Here is a 20,069-nt window from a genome sequence, read left to right as displayed (position 1 = left end):
CACTTATGTAAAATCCCCATCAATTTCAATGGGTCTTTTCTCTTCTCAGCTTGCTTCAGTTTGCCTCCGTTATGCTTTGTTACCATTTTTTGATGGTGGTAAGAAAAAATTTTTTTTTAAATTCCAGGACCAAAAGGAACGGAGACGTGTCCATGGGGGACAGAAACAAACTATTCAGGTTAATACATGTGCGGTTGTAAACTAGAGCCACATTTTAAGCAAGCAAAAAAATGGACCAGTTAAACTTGAAATTGATGTGTAGGGCTGCCGTCCAACAGAGGTTCCAACGCAGATGTGGAGGTTAAATCACAGATCTGGCCCAAGGATCGTGGAAGAAGACGTGCTGCATGTGGTTTATTTTCCCAGTAAAATGCCAGGCAGCCGAGCGGATCCCATTCCAGTCAATGGTGTTTGTGCGGCAGTGTTCAGTTCGGTCATCTCAAGATGGAGACGTTCAGCCAGGGGATTCCGGAACGGAGCAGAAAAACGGAATTTCCGCCCCAGATGTGAGAGTAGCCTGATGCAGAAGGAAGTTATCTGTCGGACAAGTCCATTTGCTTCTGTTGGCAGACGACATCTTTTTTTGTTTTGAAAAGATTAAAAAAAAAAAAAACACACAACACAAAACACTGATGTGAATATAAATATAACTCATGGCTCTGTTCACATCAGTACTAGAAGCTCCGTAGAGAGTATCGTCTGATCATCCGAAAAGCACGAGCAGCCCAACTGTTACATTGTCTGCTATGCAGAGACATGTGGCATCACCGTTACACCCCTGTGTCTGCCGAAACCGTTCCCAGGCGCTTGGCTGAAGGACATTTGGCCTAATGATGCCTAAAATGTGTAAAATCTTTGAAATCCACCCATCACCTCTGTTTACACTGGTGTCGTGAAGGTCAAAACTAGATGCTACGAAATAGAACCGGGTTGTCTTCAGTGACAAATTAAGGTTTAGTTTGGGCACCGAAGATGGCTGTGTCTGGAGACCAAGGGGTGAGCGCCTCAATCCTGCCTTTGCTGTGGAGCGGCAACCTGCATATGACACATCGCAAATGACAGTTAGTCCACCCTAGTAGAGGTATGAGGGACAATGACAGCTCAGTGGTATGTTTAGGACATCCTGCAGCCACATGTGTTCCTCTCATGGTGGCTTTCAAGAAGCAGCAGGATAATGCTCGGTCGCGCACACATGGGTGTCACAGGAGCCTCCACAACATTGTCACACTTCAATGGGCTGCCCAGTCACCAGATTTATCACCAATAGAACGTGTATAGGACCTTCTGGGATGCCAACCTCAACAGCCCAGGAGTTTGCACGATCTAGATACTCAGTTACAGCACATGTGGAACGAGATGCCACAGACTACCATATGGAACTTGTATGCCTCCATACCCACCCGTATCACATCTTGTATCCAAGCTAGAGGCGGTACAACAGGGTACTAGAGCCTCCATGGCCACCCGTATCACATCTTGTATCCAAGCTAGAGGCAGTACAACAGGGTACTAGAGCCTCCATGCTGCCTGTATCACATCTTGTATCCAAGCTAGAGGCAGTACAACATGGTACTAGAGCTTCCATGCTGCCTGTATCACATCTTGTATCCAAGCTAGAGACGGTACAACAGGGTACTAGAGCCTCCATGCTGCCTGTATCACATCTTGTATCCAAGCTAGAAACGGTACAACAGGGTACTAGAGCCTCCATGCCACCCGTATCACATCTTGTATCCAAGCTAGAGGCGGTACAACAGGGTACTAGAGCCTCCATGCCACCCGTATCACATCTTGTATCCAAGCTAGAGGCGGTACAACAGGGTACTAGAGCCTCCATGCCACCCGTATCACATCTTGTATCCAAGCTAGAGGCGGTACAACAGGGTACTAGAGCCTCCATGCCACCCGTATGACACATCTTGTATCCAAGCTAGAGGCGGTACAACAGGGTACTAGAGCCTCCATGCTACCCGTATCACATCCTGTATCCAAGCTAGAGGCGGTACAACAGGGTAGTAGAGTCTCTCTTCGAGGGGTCAGTTTCCCCCAATAAATTCTCCTTTTGCTCTGATATTGTAATCACTTATATGAACGTTACAATCAGAAAAAGTTTCATTTGATTCCAACAACAACTTCTAGGGAAGGCAGTTTTTTGGACAATGAGTATGTAGAGCATTTCAACAACTAGTAAATCAAATTCACTGATCTGCGCACACCATCACCGGAAGGCCGGAGTTGTTCATCCCCAGAATACAGGCTGTTATGTAGTAGACAGAAAAGAGAAAAGCAGCAGCTTTAAAATGAACCACAAACTCAGAAGCTCCACACACAGGCAGCAAGTCTTTTTCCCGAGCCCACAACATCTTACTAGAACTCCCCAATGACTGCTATGAAGAGCTAATACTCAGCCGATATGCAGCGCTCCAAGTGACAGCTGTAAAAAAGCTTGAGATTCATGTCCATCGACATGTTGGCTAAAAATGGTGAGATTGCAAAGGTGTTTAGAACTGTTCAATGCAGAACACCCATCCAGAGTATTGGTATTCCCATCTCAGAACGTCCTGCCTTAGATGAGAAACCTGCGTCTGGTTTCCCGATCAACCCAACGGGTGTTATGGAAGCAGCTGAGTGCGGCAGCCATAAGCTCTTTTAGTAACTCCCATTAAAGTGAGTTATGGGTAGTTGTTTGTGCAACTCCTGTGTAATGGAAACAGTGTGGCGCACTGCACTATGCCGTTTCCATAACCGACACTCACGTCAATGGGAGTTACAGAAACTGCGTAACACCGTTTCTGCAACACCTGACAAAGTGGTCGGGGAAACAAGCCGTGGCTCCCTCATCTCCAGGAAGTGCTGAGATGGCACAACTCCCTTAACCCTTTCCAATCCACTGACTCACATCTTCCTACATTCTGATTGAAGCTTGTACAGCTCCAATGTCAGAAGACGTCCGACAGGGTATTCTTACCATCTATTGCCAGACACTCCGCTTTCGGAGCCTCTCTGGTGCATACACACTGCTTCAGCCAACAGATGGCACCGATGTAGAACAGCAAAAAGAGAAAGCCTTTTAGGAAACCCTGAATCCAAAATTGGATTGGAAAGGGTTAAGACCCAACTCCAGACTCTTCTTTCTGACACAATGATTTTAACTGCAAGTCAAACGGTTTCCAATGGAAATCATCCCAACATGCCATTACTTCTGAGTGGACTTGTGTTTATACACAGCAGCTAAGCAACCAAAGCTGCAGTGTAAAGCACAGGGGAGAAACAGAGCAGCATCCTAAAGTACTGATGAGACAGGAGATAGGTTTCAGACTTCAATCGCTGCCAACTATCAAGTCACTAACCATAGTTCTGTATTAATATGGAAAATCTAAAAACCAGCCAAGCAGCAAGTGCTGAGGATAACAAATAGGTAAGCATGAGGCAGTGGCTTAAATATAGTTTATAGACCTTTCTTCAAATCCCATTGTAAGGGACCATTAATCATATTAATATGTGCTAACAAGTGTCTGTGTGAGAGGTATTGTCTCACTCTACTCATTAGACGGAGATGAAGCTCAATGTGAATGTGATGTATTTTCCATCAGTGACAATAAAAAAGTACTTTTCATTTAGTGAACAGCGTTCATCATATCAAGCAGATCAGCAACCTCCTATTATAGTGACGGGAGGATTACTTGGAATTCCTTCAGAACATTTAACCCTTTCCGATTCACTGTCTGACGTCTTACGACATTATGATTTAAGGCTGTACAGCTCTGATGTTGGAAGACATCCGTCGGGGTTCTCTTACTGTATATTGCCAGCCTCTCTGCTGTCGGAGCCTATCCAACATGTCACCTCATGCAGTACTGGCTTTAGCCAGCAGATAGCGCCGTTGCATGACAGCAGAAAAAGAGTAAGCCCCCTAGGAAAACCAGAATACGAATTTAATTGGAAAGGGTTAATCACCTAGAACAATGTAAAGCCTTCTAGATTCTGGTAGCATTCAGAAGCCGTAGACTAAAGAGTTCCTTCCGTACAATATATTTACATGTATGTGCACTTCCTCAATTCTTGTAGTCTGCGGGTAATGTGTGACAAAGGGATTAGGAACTAGTCTGCAACGGTAACAAGCAGCTATTTTATTGCATCTTTGTTATTCTCTTTTCCTGTTATATCACATATTTACACTGAATCCCTTATATATGGGCCAATGATCAAGCACAAATAGTCGCCCGAATGTTAATTTCCAAGGTTATTGGCCCCTGTGAACGGACACCTGATCAGCTGACAGATGAGGTGACATGTCTGCTAGAACAGAAATATATGCCTTACCCAACTGTGGTGGAGGTCAAAAAACTCAACACTGGTAGCAGAACATCTTGGTTGATTTTGGGTAAGATATCCATGAGGGTGGTGTCAGACAGGTAGATGATGATCTTCTGAGTAAGGGTGACAGCACCGAGGAGGCCAGCTTCTTTACGGCTGTTCAGTCTGCACCCGCTGCTGGGAGCCACCTGTATGCATACAAAGAACAATATCAAAATGTGATTTTGGGTTTGTTCCCATGTCAGAAGGTTTAAATGAACTGTATTAAATAAAGCGTGACAGTAGCCTGGGTTCTGGCCCCGTATCAGCAGCCTGGCCACGTACTGCGGACCATCCTTAACAGGTGTAGTGTAGAGGCCTGAAAAATATATGAGACCATCTGAGTCAAGACGACAGTGGCTTAAAGTGCAGCTTCTTTCCAGCATAGAAACGGCAAAGACCCCTCCGATAGTTTGACATTGAGTTGCACCTACGACAGGAAAAGGCAGGACAATTTACATGCCCAGGCTTAAAAGTCATCACGTTTGAGCCCCATAAAGTAGATTATGGGGCTCAAATGTGAGTCCGTAGAGATGCATTTCATACTCCCTGGGCGCCCTGTTACAGCGCCGAGTCCCCATGTGCACACAGTATGATTCTTTTCAGCTGTGTGCATACACTCTGCCATAGAGATGAATAGGAGAGCAGGGTGAAAAGTTTTAAGGCTCATTTACACGAAGCAACGATCGCTCAAAAATCGCTAAAAAGCGATCGTTGCATCTAAACCCACGCCCATCGTGCACTTTTCGTGCAATGCTAGCTGATTAAATTCAGTCCAACCTAAAAAAAAAAAAAAAAAAACGTCGTTCAGCCTTATCAGCATTGTTTCCCGCTGGAGAACAAAAGAACTGAAAGCTAATAAGAGCCCTTGGGCTTTTAACTGCTTTCAGCTAAGGCTTCAATTGCACACTAAATAGCTATTAAGTAGCTACTTAATAGTTTATGCAAAATGATCGCTCAAAGCTGTCACTCAAACTGTCATTTGAGCAATCTTTGAGCAATCATCGGGCCGTCTAAATGGGCCTTTGCGCTGTGTGCGTGTAGCAACCTCGGTGACACAGCGCTGGAGCGGGGTATCAAACCCCACTCCCCCTAGTTTCCTCATGTTTGAGAGCCATAATCTAGTTTATAGGGCTCAAACATCATGATAGGTTCCCTTTAAATGAATACTAAACCTAGAAGTGAATGATACGAGAGAAACCGAAAGACGTTTGATACCCTGTTAGCCAGTAGAGCAAAATGTGATTGTTCTCAGTAAGAGAAACCAAGTAATCTTGTAGCTATGATACCTTTTAATGGCTAACAAAAATACATAATGTTACAGTTAGCTTTCAAACCTACGCAGGGTTCTTCCTCAGGCGTAATAAAATAGATCAGAAGGGGCATATATACACAAATACATATGGTCTCTAAATTGATGTTAGGAGGTCACTACACCAGCATGTTACGTCTCCTGTAGAGATGAGCGAACGTACTCGGATAGGCACTACTCGTCCGAGTAATGTGCCTTATCCGAGTACCTCTCCGCTCGTGCTCAAAGATTCGGGACGCGCTGCGGAGCGGGGAGCTGCAGGGGAGAGCGGGGAGGAACGGAGGGGAGATCTTTCTCTCCCGGCCGCTCTGCCCCGCTCCCCGCTCCGACTCACCTGTCAGCAGCGGAGCGCCCCGAATCTTTGAGCACGAGTACAGCGGTACTCGGATAAGGCACATTACTCGGACGAGTAGTGCCTATCCGAGTACGTTCGCTCATCTCTAGTCTCCTGCAGATTTCTCACATTCTCCACTGATGCAAGAAGTGCCCTCCAAAGTTCATCCGGTCTTGCATCAGTGGAGAATATGAGAAATATATATATATTTCCCATATTACACTTACACACACACACTTACACACACACACACTTACACACACACTTACACACACCTTCTGATCTATTCCATTGAAGCCTGAGGAAGAACCCGATGTAGGTTCAAAAGCTCGCTATAGCATCATGTACTTTTGTTAGCCATTAAAAGGTATCATATCTACAAGATCACTTGGTTTCTCTTACTGAGAACAATCACTTGATACAAGAGATAAACATATTCACATTGTTGGCAGTCTGTGGGATTTTCTGCATGTTGCTCAAACAGTCCTGTAGAAATCCTACAGGGAACACAGGGGTTGATCTACTTATTTGTTCCATTTTAGGCTGGATACTGGCTGAGGGGGTGTGGCTTAGCCTTTGCCCTACTGCAGCCAGAACACATGGGGGGAGGCTCCTGCTGCAGCCAGAACACATGGGGGGAGGCTCCTGCTGCAGCCAGAACACATGGGGGGAGGCTCCTGCTGCAGCCAGAACACATGGGGGGAGGCTCCTGCTGCAGCCAGAACACATGGGGGGAGGCTCCTGCTGCAGCCAGAACACATGGGGGGAGGCTCCTGCTGCAGCCAGAACACATGGGGGGAGGCTCCTGCTGCAGCCAGAACACATGGGGGGAGGCTCCTGCTGCAGCCAGAACACATGGGGGGAGGCTCCTGCTGCAGCCAGAACACATGGGGGGAGGCTCCTGCTGCAGCCAGAACACATGGGGGGAGGCTCCTGCTGCAGCCAGAACACATGGGGGGAGGCTCCTGCTGCAGCCAGAACACATGGGAGGAGGCTCCTGCTGCAGCCAGAACACATGGGAGGAGGCTCCTGCTGCAGCCAGAACACATGGGAGGAGGCTCCTGCTGCAGCCAGAACACATGGGAGGAGGCTCCTGCTGCAGCCAGTTGCCTTAGGGTGCTCTCACATCTACTCTGGGGATTTCGCTTTCCTGTTCTGTTCGGAGAGCAGGAAATGGGAATCCCCACAGCCGGACGGTTCCGTCTCTGGACCTCAATGACCGTAACGGGGGTCTGCCCAATTTCCTCCCGGCTTTTGGATGGAAAAAAAAGCGCGCTGCACACAGTGTTCTTTCTTCCGGTATTTTGAGACGGATGTGTGATGGAACCTCCGACTGGACGTCCCAACGCAGATGTGAAACCAGCCTAGCACTCAGACACAGGACAGTGAGGAGACACAGCTGAGCACATGCATCACTTCCTTATTTCCTTACACATTTCTCAGTTTTAATTATAGTAGGAGACAAAGTAGGATCAAAAAGAAGAGGATGAGATTAACGGGGGGGAGGAAGGGAGTGGGGGAGGGGAGAGGAGTGATTTTTTATATATTCGTGTAATTTTCTGTTTAGTGTTTCTTTATAAGCCTATGACTGAAGCGGCACCTGGTGCTTGGCGTAGAGCCTCGATGACAAAGCCACAACACAATGCAAGCACACAATAAGAGATTTCTATTACAACAACATAACCTTGATACAAAGACAGTAAATGACTAAGGAATGAAGTTGAACGTAAATAGAAGGAAAATGAGAAAAAAAAAAGTCATTATTAATACCAATCCCATTCTACATTTTCAGGAACTGGAGGTTCTATTCGGCGTTTGTTTTTTTACGCCGGGCTTTTAAGTCTCAGCATTTGAGACGGAGGAGAATCTGAATAATGAATCTATTGTGATTCGGATCCAACTATTCAAAAGGCAATATAAAAATAAATCATTTAAATCAATTTATGAGCAGAAGAGGAAGTACGAAGTCCATAAACGACAGATAACATGCAGAGAATCAATGAGCATTTTAGGATCACTTGCATATTTTAAAGCGATTCCCACCCCGATCCTGGACAAACAAAGATGGCCGCACCAGCTTCTTTGACTCCCCGATGCGCACTGTGTATTACCGTGTTTCTCCGAAAATAAGACAGTGTCTTATATTGATTTTTGTTCAAAAAGATTTAACTTTTTTACATGTATAGCTGCCTGGACACTATTTAAATTGACTCGTTTAATTAAACTGTTAGCAGGGCTTAATTTTGGAGTAGGGCCTATATTTCAAGCATCCTCAAAAAGCCTGAAAAATCATGTTGCATACTCAAAAATTCTGGTAAATCATGCTATGTTTAATTTTCGGGGTATGTCTTATTTTCAGGAAAACAGGGTAGTATACATCATTAGTTTGAGACCCCACGCCTGCTTTTCCAGTGCTGTCCACATGAGCAGCACTGAACAGTAGCGTTGTTGACTACCCAAGGATACTATGCCTGCTGTATATTGGGTAGTCATAGAAGCCCTTCGGCCATCTTTATTTCTCCAGGGTTGCTTTAATATTCTGATGCATTTCTCAGTTATCGCAGGTAACAAATTCTGGAAGACAAGCCAATGACACATTAACACAGAAGTGCTGTGCATCCCATCAAGACAAGATCACTCTAAGTAATTAAATGGCCTTGTGGAATTACATTTGGCTACACTGTCTATGTTATTTCCACTTGCACAACAAGTTCTAATTAAAAATCATCTATTAGGCATTTCTACTGAAATTATGACTGGTTGAATTCAAATTTAGATAGTTTATTAGGGCATATAACATTTAATATGGTGGGACTCACGGTATCAATTTCCATTTGGTGGTGGTCCACCGCCAGGACCCCTTCTGATCAACTGTTTAAAGGGACTACGGTGGTCAGGCAAATGTTGTAACCTCTTCACTGGATACCGGGCAGAGTGCCGTACAATCCTTAGTGGCTGTACCTTGTATAGCAGCTCAGTCCCCTTCATTTGAAAGGGACTGAGCTGCTCGAAGGCAAAGTGACATCACTGGACTAAGAAGCTGCATCACTCACAAAAGCAAAACGGCCTCTTCAAACTGCTGATCAGTTGGGATCCCAGGAGGAAGACCCCTCAAAAGGAAAGTAGTGGAGAGTTCCACAATCAAGTATATAGTTTAAAAAATAAACCATCTAAAAATAAGTGAACCAGTCGTGTCATTTAGTCTCCATTCACATCTCATCTGCATTGTGGTGGGCACTGAAGTTGAAAAATGGACACCACAAGCACCGAATGACTTAGAAGGGATCTATTAGCTTCCATTGCTGTATGTATGTGCTGTATACATTACTATTCAACTGGCCAACCTGACAAATCTATAGCAAAGCTCCGTATGGAGCATCCAACACAGATTAACAAAGACTCAGGCAATAAGTCTACTAGTTTATAGATGAATATATGCAAACTGGGACTTACCAGGTAGCTAATGTAAGGCAGATACTGATACGTCAGGAAAGGTTCTCCATAGAGATGTGCCATGTGCATCAGACAGTCCAGCACGGGTTTGGACACCTGATCTCCGCATACCGGTCTCTTGACGTTCAGTGGGCTATTCTCTTCCATGTTGGGTAAAAAGTGATGTCTCTGGTGACCTAGACAAAATAAACTTGTTCACGCACTGGTCTGACTAGCACTACAATATCTACAGACCATTTAGGGTTAGAAAGACATCTGCCCATAAGACCATAAGAAGTTTTACTAATTATTAAAAAAAGCAAAAAAAAAAAAAAAGAAACCCAAAAAGGAACCTTTGCCATATTAATGATAAAAGAATCTAAATAAAACAAAAATACATATTTGGTATCGTTGCATCCGTAAAAGTCCGATCTATCAAAGTAACACTTTACCCCCACACAATCAATGTCGTCAGGAAAAAAAAACCAAAACGCCAGAAATGCACTTTTTTGGTCCTCGTCTCATAGAAAAAAAAAATGCTATAAAAAGCAAGCTTGCTTAAGAATAACATACTTATTGAAAAAAAATGACCAAATATGGGATTGATGAGGCAACTGTTAGGTGGATTCATAACTGGCTGAGTGACCGTACTCAAAGAGTGGTCATAAATGGCTGCACATCCAAGGGGAAGAATGTATCAAGTGGGGTACCACAAGGCTCTGGTCCTAGGCCCAGTGTTGTTCAACATTTTTATAAATGATGTGGAGGAGGAAAAAAAAAAAAAAAAAAAAGAAAGCACATACAGAATGGGAGGAATTGGGCTAAGCAGCAGCACATGTGAAAAAGACTTGCATATACTAATAGATCATAGACTGAACATGAGTCAACAATGTGATGCAGCAGCCAAAAAGGCAAACAGAATTCTAGGATGTATTAAGAGAAGCATAGAGTCTAGATCACGTGAGGTAATTATCCCCCTCTACTCTTCCTTAGTCAGACCTCATCTGGAATACTGTGTCCAGTTCTGGAGACCCCACTTTAAAAAAGACACAGACAAACTGGAGCAAGTTCAGAGAAGAGTTACCAAGATGGTGAGCGGTCTGCAAATCATGTCCTATGAGGAACGGTTAAAGGATCTGGGCATGTTTAGCTTGCAAAAAAGAAGGCTGAGAGGAGACTTAATAGCGGTCTACAAATATCTGAAGGGCTGTCACAGTGCAGAGGGATCAGCCCTATTCTCATTTGTACAGGGAAAGACTAGAAGCAATGGGATGAAAGTGAAAAGGAGGAGATACATTAGCTATTAGAAAAAAAAAACTTTGACAGTGAGGGTGATGAATGAGTGGAAGCAAGACGCACTGAAAGATGGCAGAATTTCATTTTTTCCCCCATTTCCTCCACTGAATTTTTTGAAAGTTTTTCAGTACATTATATGGTACATTGAAATACAACTCGTCCCACAAAAAGCAATCCCTCATTTCAGCAAAATCGATGGATAAAGAAGTTACGATTTTTTTTAAAAGTGGGTGGGGGGAAACAGAAATGGAAAAACGAAAAAAGCTTGGCCACTAAGGGGTTACAAGTGGGCCAGATTAAGAGATACTACATCATAAACATTCATCAGGAAGTATATTCCTCTGTTACAGCAGGGACAGGCAATTATTTGCTCATCTATCTTCTAGCATGCCACGCAGCCATCAGAGGAGACAGGAGGCAAACAATTACCAACATAACAGGACGTCAGCAGCCTCAGCAAATTCCTTGCGATGCAGCGGGAGGTCACGGTGGGACCCAACTTGGCCGACAGCCACCTCACCATTTTACAGGCTGTATCTGCAACACAAGCATACAGTATGAGAAACACCCAGTAAGCAGGAAACAAGCCTGACATCCCTTGATAACCGAACGAAAAATGGAATTCGTTATTTGTGCTAAAGTTCACCATTTCTAATGTGGAGTACTAGGATGAATTCATACATTCATGTGCTAGAGAACTACATTATAATGTCCGGGAACCGCTGAAAACAGCAGCCCGACGCATTAATACGATTAACTATGTAGATAGGGATTGGGAAATGTAACTTTGTTTTAGGCTATCACCAGTATGTTCTTGCTGTTCTCACTTGTTAATTACTTTGCTTGTGAAGTTTAAAAAACAAACAAAACTATTTGCTACATGGAAACTGTCAACAAGCTGCCCTTGAATAATTGGTTATCAGTACTGTCTCTAAGACAGTGACTGCAAAAATAAGGCTTATTAAAGGGAACCTCCACAATCGTGGACAAAATTCTGTACTGGGACTGAAGTGTAAGGGTGGATTATACTAAAAGCTGATGTTCTTCTCTGTTGTCCCTTTGCTCCGCTGGTCCCATTTTTAGCCGTCTGAGATGGCCAAAGCAATCTTCAGACCACCTAATCCCCACAATGCATTAGTAGTGTTAGACTAGCAATGCATTATACCTGCTTTCAGACTGTCCAGAGCTGCTCATGTGATCAGCACTGGCCAATCAGAGAGCACTGTACAGTGTGCATTCAGTAGTTAAAAAATTGAAGTGGCCATCCTGGACAGCCAAAAAGGGGGCCCAGAACTGGCGGATTAGAGGGACAGCAGAGAAGAACTGCAGGTAATGTATAATCCTCCCCTTCAGTCCCAGGACAGAATTTCATCCTGACACCAGAGGATTGCTTTAATGCCTTTATAACTCTGCAGTCCAGATCAGTAGCACAAGAATACTCACACTGCATAAACTATTCTTCATTTTCTCTAATCCAATATTAGTTTCCTGCAACATCTGCTAAGCTGAACTTTGTTGGCTGTATTCTAAAACGCCCATCTTGGCCACGAAGTAGTTGCGCATTTCGCTGCAGTTACCACTATACAGAACCCACCCCAAATCAGCTACATCCGAACTGCACAGAATGAAGCAATCGTCTTACCAATTAAGATCTTTTGTTCTTTTTCCTCCGTTTGGTTAGTTAAATCAGGTTCATCTTCTTCCAGTTCTCTACTGTCACCGGCCAGCGTTGTATCAGAGGCATCAGTATTGACCGGTAGGGTTAGCTCGGAGGGACCTGGGGAACATTCTTGCTCTTCCTCTTCTTCAGATTCCTCACTCTGCTTTAGATCTTGGCTACTATCTCCCGATTTCATACTACCCTTTTCCTTAATGGAGTCATTATCTGTCCCTTTCTCATCTCCTAGAGACACTTCGCTTGCACTGCTTTTGTCACTTAGCCTACCAAGGCTGAGAGATTCCGCTTCCTGTGGTTGAAGAGGATCGCTGACGTACAGACCAGACTGAAAGTCCTCATTTTCGGCCAGGTAAACCTGGTCATGAAAGCTGACCCCCGAAGTATAGTCTAAGAGTTCGTGGGATGAGGAGCTTCGATCTACACTGTTGTGTCTACCTTCACCAAACTCACAAGAGACTGGACTTTCACCACCACTTTCCTCATCCTCGGCAGCTCCCGACAGTAGCTTTCCTTCATCCCCTGAACTTTCCACACCAACAAGTATTTGTAGCACATGATTAAGTAGATTGGAAAGAAATGCTTGCAAGCCCAAGCGTACTATTAGCTGGGCCACAAAGCAATCTGTGTATAGGTAAAATCTTCCATGGAGATATGAAGGGTTCTCGTATGCACCAATGAGTGGCTTCATTAGATATTTATTGGCATTTTTAGGTCCCAAAGCTTTGGCCACAGGTTCAAAAAGATACCAGGCTGCATATACTGCTGTGCTCTGCTCCGTCATTAAAGACAAGACAAATGGAAGAATGATCTCTAAGCCTTCGGGAGTGATATCACAAAGTATACCATCTATTTGCTGCCACAATTGAAACACAAGTTCCCGGCCCTGGCTGTCATCATCCGTTCTTCGGGACTGATAGGTCAAAATAAATTTATGCAGGTTTGGAAAGTATTTAGGAAAAGGAATAGTGGAACAAAAAGGACTAAGGAGCTGTGAGGGACAGGGTGGAGGAAGACCATTAAAAATGTGAGGGAATTCAAAAAGTTTGACTTCTTCCTCGAAGTTCACCCCACTGAAGAGCTTGTCATCTGGCGTGTGGATCTGCAACAAGGACTCTAGCATCTGTAAAAGAGGAGTTGGGATCTCTTTAGAATGATGCCGGCTCAGATTACGGACCAAAGAATACCGCTCCTTCAGTGAAGCATTTGGTGCCATAGTGTGAATCTTTGGTGCAAAAAGAATTTCGGCAATCATCACACCCAGAGCTTGGATATCTCTCTCAAAAAAATCCAGTAGGCTCGGTGGAAGCTTCTTCTGAGACTCTTTCACAGGAAGAATAGTGCTATGCAAACCCCGAACTAGGAAGTTGTCCAATTTTTCCAGTTCTTCTAGAGCCTGAATGGGGTTAAAACCTTCAGGAAGTACTATTTTCCCACCATTTTCCTCAGATATACCCTTATATTGTCTATTCGACTTAACTGGTGGTGCTCTGCTCTCACTTGAAAAGTTACCAGCACTAGTGATTTGGAGAGAGGGCATAGCGGCAGGCTCAATATTCTTTCCTGCAGATCCTAAAGCATCTAGAGCTTCAGTCCCTTGTTCCAGATCTTCATCCACAGAGCTTATCTTTTCACTTGCCCAGTGGCTTTCGCAAGCAGTGGCCTCAAGGACTAAACTACTGACAGCATCTTTATCATCACATGCAGTCATCTCAATTATATTATGTTTAGATGGGACTATATTAGGGGCCTCAAATAAAGAATATCCAGGGCCTAGAAGTCGCTTAGGATGTGGTTGATCAAACAACTGTACAACTCCGTAGCACGTCAAGTTAGTATGATTATCCACCAGATGAAGGCAAACATTCTTTTCTTTGACCGCATTCTTCCCCGTCAACTTGTACCCGAATGTGAGATCAATCCAATGGTGAAGATCCTGAGAAACATCCCTGCTTTCCAGAAGTGCTCGGTGAACATGGATGAAGTCTTCATAGGAGCTACACCAGGACGGGATGTCAAGATCTGGCATGTCTGGATGGATAGACTTGAATATGGTAGCATCTGTATAAAACTCTGGGATACATTCATCTGGTGTCCACCCTTGCATACGCTCCATGCTTGCTGGATATTCATTTGGCTCCCACTGAGAGCGAACGTGATTGCACAGCACTGCTTTTGGCGTCCTTCTGGCTTTATACACATAGTATGTGATGTCAGATAGTACATCAGAGATATGATGAGGAACGTGCAAATGGTCCGAACTGCCACCTCCTGCAACAAAGGCTTGCTTTGTCATCTCGTATGTGAATTCCAGTTGCTTATCCCCTTTGTTGAGCCGGAATTTTGATTTTTTTAGGTCTCGAAATCTGCCATTTTTGGTAGTGAAATCAACAACCCATGGTAAGACTGGATGGTAATTAGGATCCCCTTCCCTTCTCCCAGCCAGTTTGTTTAGGTACATTAGGTAGTCGAAGTTACTAATTTTTCCATGAATCCAGCCGATAACTAGCTCTTTCAACTCACTATTGCATGCCGTACAAAGTTGACCACACTTCAGTTGATCCACAATGTCTGCCGAGTGGTCTTTGCTGTCCGTAACGTTGTCAAATGGTGACTCGTAATCAATAAAGTTGGGTCTTAACTGACTGCAAAGTTTCTCATCAACCGCTACATTGCATAATGAAATTGCTCCACTTGACAGGCCCGCCTGGTGACAAGCTTTCATGGCCTGTAGGACATTATAAAGAATAAAGAGAACTTTGGCATAGCTGTTTGCCAGCTTTGCTGGGCTGAAAGTGACGGCATCGTACAAGGAATACTGCATATAAGGTAATATAATATAGATCATGTCATCAGACTCTATCAGAGCATCAGCTGGAACAATATTCGGACATGAAGGAGACCCTACAACAAAATTGGCACTTTCTTTAGTGGGAGAGACACTTGTGCTCGCCTTAGCTATGTGCATGAAGGAGCAACCATACACCTTTTGGAGCGACAGTTTGAGGGCATCTAGGGCCTGCATGCTTGGCACTTTAGTTAAGCTTTCGTAGGGCTTGACGTAAGTCCTACAAGCTTTTTTCCACATATTCTTATAGTTCTGCTGAGCAACATTGTGCATAAACCTAATCAAGGACTCCGAGTCACCGCTATGCCTTTGGAGGAAACCATTGTCTAAAGCCACAGTATAGGATAGCTTTCTTTTCCGCAGTCCGTGGATCTCGATTCTCGTCCAGCCGACTGGTATTTTCTGCACAGATCTCTGCAAAAAAGTCCGTATTTCCACACAGCTGAATCCTTCCGGTTTCGGGCATTGCACTGGAATTGCTCGACGCTCCCTCAGATTCAAAAGCCATTTCTGAGACACGAAGGCAACCACATGATTCTCCGCTTCACATACCGCAAGCTGATTTGGGTCAATGCAAAGTTCTTTCTTGATAGACTTGACCAACCACTTCATTTTGGCAAGAATATTGTATAGTGCAAGTGTGTAGACTCATCACATTTTAGTAATTGGGGCCTACAAATAAAAAACAAAGTAATTAAATATCTAATAAATGTGCTTCACTACTTGATAAAGAGCCGTATCATCAGTCACATACAACATATCTCAGTCAGGGTGGCATTGCGGACAAAAGAGATATTTCCCGTCATTGGAAAAGCCTTTAGATACTAAATATTCAAAAGGCATAAAAAGATTCTTACCATTAATTAGCTAATTTAAAAATGTAACCATAAAATCAAGTACACACAGCTGCAAACAATCGGTCCGTTATGTATTGCACGATTCGTTAAGTTAACCCCTTAAGTGACGCATTTTTTTGTTATTTACGGGTTAAAAAATGTGTTTTTTTATTGGCAATTTAAATTCTATGATTCTTCCTGAACTGGGGAGTGTAAAGTTTTTAAAAATGTTTAGTATAGGAGATGTGATGCTACAGCCGCCGGCCTCATTGAAAGCAATGGGATGCAGGCAGCCCCAGCAGTGATTTTTGGGAAGGGGCTTGAAATATAAAAAAAAAAACAACAAAAAAAACCAAAACAGGAATTAGCTCCCCCAGTCCGATGTCTCTGCACGATTTCCATTAGGTGCGGCCCTCCTTTATTCATCAGTCACATCGTCTAGTCGTCGCAGTTTTTTCACAAGCAGCAAATTTCCAAAGAATGAGGAACTGGGTTTTTCATATAAAGAAGGTGCCCTGCTTGATCCCATATGTGCCGTTTAAAACAGGATACAATCAGACGAGGATAAGGCAGCGCACTTTCTGCATATGAAAAGCCCAGTTCCTCATTCTTTGGAAATTTGCTGCTTGAAATATAAGCCCTTCCCTGAAAGTCGTCCCCAGCTGCATCTGACTGGCTGAGTGCTGTGACCAATCACAGGCAGCATTCGGCTGTCATTCAATGAAGGGCTAAGTGCTGCCTGTGATTGGCTGAACGCTCAGCCAATCAGACGCAGCACTTTCAGGAAGCGGGGTTTTTAAATCCCTGTTGGCTGAAAGATCTTCAGTACAGAGCCGGGGAGCGAAGTGGGAGGCCGCGCCGAGCCCCGGCAGCAAGGTGAGTAATATACACTCCCCCCCCCCCCCCCCCCCAAAACACATTTGGGATGATTTTCAGGGAAGGGCTTATATTTAAAGCCCCCCATCCCCCCGATAATCATTACCACGAGGAGTCCCCTCATCAGGGAGCACAGTGTTCAGTGATCTCCACGTGCCGGTGAAGGAATCCTCTGGCACTGCTGTTACAGACATAAAGGGGATTTCAATGGGGCCTTGCAAATCTGCATTGGAATGCGGCGTTTTAAACGTCACGATTTTCGGCCACTGTCTGTTCTATTTGTGCGTTTGCACATTTTTTAAATGCACCGCATCACACATCACAACGCTGTTCAAAAACGCCGCTCGAAGATTACATGCATTTCAGCACTGTGGCTCTTCCTGGTATATATGACCAACATGTTTGTTTTGGTCCCCATTGATCGTGCCGGCCAACAAGGTCATCTGGGATCGGTAACGCAGACAATACGCCTATTTACTGACCTCACTAATGGGCTTTTACATTTGCGCATATAAGGTGATTGGTTAGCTGACTGACAGCCAGGCTCCTGCTCCAACCGCCAGATGCAGAGAAACCTCAGATCCTGGCAGTTTAACCCCTTATATGTCACAATAGACAGCAACCTCAGAATGTAAGCAGATGACAAGGGGCTCATTCTGTCACCCATCGGCACCCTGCAGTGTGATTGCAAAGTACCAATGGGTTCCCATGGCAGCTGGAAACTTGACAAAGGCCTCCATTTCTGCCATGTAACTCCGCCTACTAGGCCCCGCCTCTAGCAGACTCTAATGGGCCACTGTTCTAGGCTTAGTAGAAGGCTCTACATACGTAATGCAGTGTACGATCCAAGAGATCGAACTATTGCATCTTCAAGTTCCCTGGAGGGGCTTAAAAAGTTTCATTAAAGTTTAGTTAAAAAACTAGTTAAAAAAAAAAATTGCGCATTCGTTCCTAAAGACATTATGATTTAAGGCTGTACAGCTCCGATGTTGGAAGACGTCCGTCGGGGTTCTCTTACTGTATATTGCCAGCCTCTCTGCTGTCGGAGCCTATCCAACGTGTCACCTCATGCAGTACTGGCTTTAGCCAGCATATAGCGCCGTTGTATAATGGCAGAAAAAGAGTAAGCCCCCTAGGAAAACCAGGATACAAATTGGACTGGAAAGGGTTAATACCATTTTTAAAAACTAACACCAGAATTGCAATTTTGTTTTTGTTCGCTTCCAAAAAACACCGCAATAACTAACAGTCCAAAAGTCATAAGTACCTCAAAATGGTACCAATAAAAACTGCAGCTCTTCCCGCAAAAACCAAAACCCCACAGAGCTCCGCTGCCCGAGAAATAAACCCGCCATCGATCTCAGGCCTCTTTCACACGAGTGTATGCGGTTTCTCACCCTCACCATTTATCGGCATGAACGGACGTTCTTCCGCAATTACGGCCAGCAGTTTCTCACCCATTCACACGAACATCAGCAGCGGTTTTAGCAAAAAATAAATAAAAATACGTTTCACCCCGGAAAGCCCTTGCGATGCCTTCCAACACCTATATAGAGTCACCTGTAAGTTGGACACTGCTAAAATGCCTCCCCCTCCCTTAGGAGTCTATGGGAGCTGCCGCCACCGTATATCGGGCAAAAGAGAATTCCAGAGCTATCTTTTTGCCCGCCGTCTATGCGTCGCGCGTATTTCGGTTGTGTATGTTCTATTCTTCACCGTATAGTCGCCCGTGTGAACGGATGCATTGGAAACCAACGCCTTAGATGATCGTGTACATCGGCCGGGCGTAAAGATAACGTTTATGCGGCGATGCAGTCAATTGTTTTTCTTTATAAAAATGTGTTTTTATTGTATAAAAGTAGTAAAAAAAAAAAAATCTCTTAGACTTGGTATCGCAGTAATCACGCGGATCAGATAAGAAATTCAGGTCATTATTTCTATCAAGTGGAGCAAACTATAAAAACCCCAAAACGGTGACATTCCCTTCTCCCCCCCCCCCAAAAAAAAGTAATACAGAAAGTTCTACAACCCCTTACACGTACCCCAACGTGGTACTAGTAAAAAACTACAAGTGGTGCTGGGAAAAAAAAAAAAAAAAAGCCCACATACGCCAAATAGTCTGCACACTAAGGGGTTAATACATACAAGTCCATTATATGCTATATATATCCCGCCCAGCTGCCAGTATGGAGCACACAGGCTTATGTTACATGGTGGACTAACAGATGAGGCTACTTACCTGCTCCTCTGCACCACACAAGGCACTCATCTGAGGACACATTGCAGACAAGCGCCGGTGTACACAGCACCGCTGCGGAGGACTGACAGGGCAGCTCCGGACTCAGACCGCCCGCAGCAGCGCTGGTCAGGTGAGATCAGGGAAGTCTGGGCTCAGCCATGTTGGATCAGCTGACCGCGGTCATGTGACCGGCGCGTCACTACAAGCGGAGGAGCAGCACGTGGCTGTGCGCCCGGCTGTGGGTGACCGCAGCACGTGATCGGCTGACTGCAGCGGGCAGCAGCGCATCATTGACTTGTCCCTGCTTGCTGACATGTGTCCGTCACACGCTTTTTAACCCCTTGGAGGCTGTCTGGTCCTGTAAGCGCCATAGAGTACTTACTCTATGAGTTTACAGGACAAGGGCCAGAGCTGTCCATAGTACAGAGGACTCCATTAGGATGGGGCCGCCTATGGACTGCCCCCTCCCTCCCATGTTAACCCCTGCCAGTGGATTAAACAGCAGCAAATTGATAAGAGACGCCCCTTTTATACTAAGCCACGCCCCCTGTAAGGGCACTTTTACTAGAAAGTGGGAATCTGAATAATCATTCAGAGTGAATGTCGGCGGCAACTGAATGACAAATGATAATTCGTTTGCTGTTCAGTTTCCGAAGGCATAAAAACGAACGCCCGTTTACTGTGAATGGAGGTGGGTGTCTGGAAGCGATCTCCAGCGTGCGCCGCCTCCAATCACAGAGCAATCCTCACTCCTGTGTGAAAGCGACTGTTAGGTAAGTCCCTGACAATCATCCCGTGTAGAAGGACCCTAATCGTGCTCGCTAGTGACCCATTCGTAATAATAGTATATCTCAGCTCTGCATAG

General features: G+C 44.7%; 1 protein-coding gene across 1 annotated transcript in view; it reads right to left on the bottom strand.

Moving 5' to 3' along the window:
- WDR81 (WD repeat domain 81) overlaps positions 1-19,355 on the bottom strand; it is a 46,262-nt gene extending 26,907 nt beyond the window's left edge. Inside the window, exons 1-5 of the mRNA XM_066599686.1 lie at positions 19,205-19,355; positions 12,373-15,925; positions 11,160-11,267; positions 9,456-9,631; positions 4,324-4,505 (exon numbers count right to left, since the gene is read on the bottom strand). Coding sequence (XP_066455783.1) covers positions 4,324-4,505; positions 9,456-9,631; positions 11,160-11,267; positions 12,373-15,865 — 3,959 coding nt within the window. The 5' untranslated portion in view covers positions 15,866-15,925; positions 19,205-19,355. The remainder of the gene's footprint in view (positions 1-4,323; positions 4,506-9,455; positions 9,632-11,159; positions 11,268-12,372; positions 15,926-19,204) is intronic.
- Positions 19,356-20,069: the final 714 nt, after the last annotated feature.

Source organism: Eleutherodactylus coqui, chromosome 4, assembly GCF_035609145.1.
Source record: "Eleutherodactylus coqui strain aEleCoq1 chromosome 4, aEleCoq1.hap1, whole genome shotgun sequence".
Lineage (NCBI taxonomy): Eukaryota > Metazoa > Chordata > Amphibia > Anura > Eleutherodactylidae > Eleutherodactylus > Eleutherodactylus coqui.
This window is presented reverse-complemented; position numbering and strand designations above follow the sequence as displayed.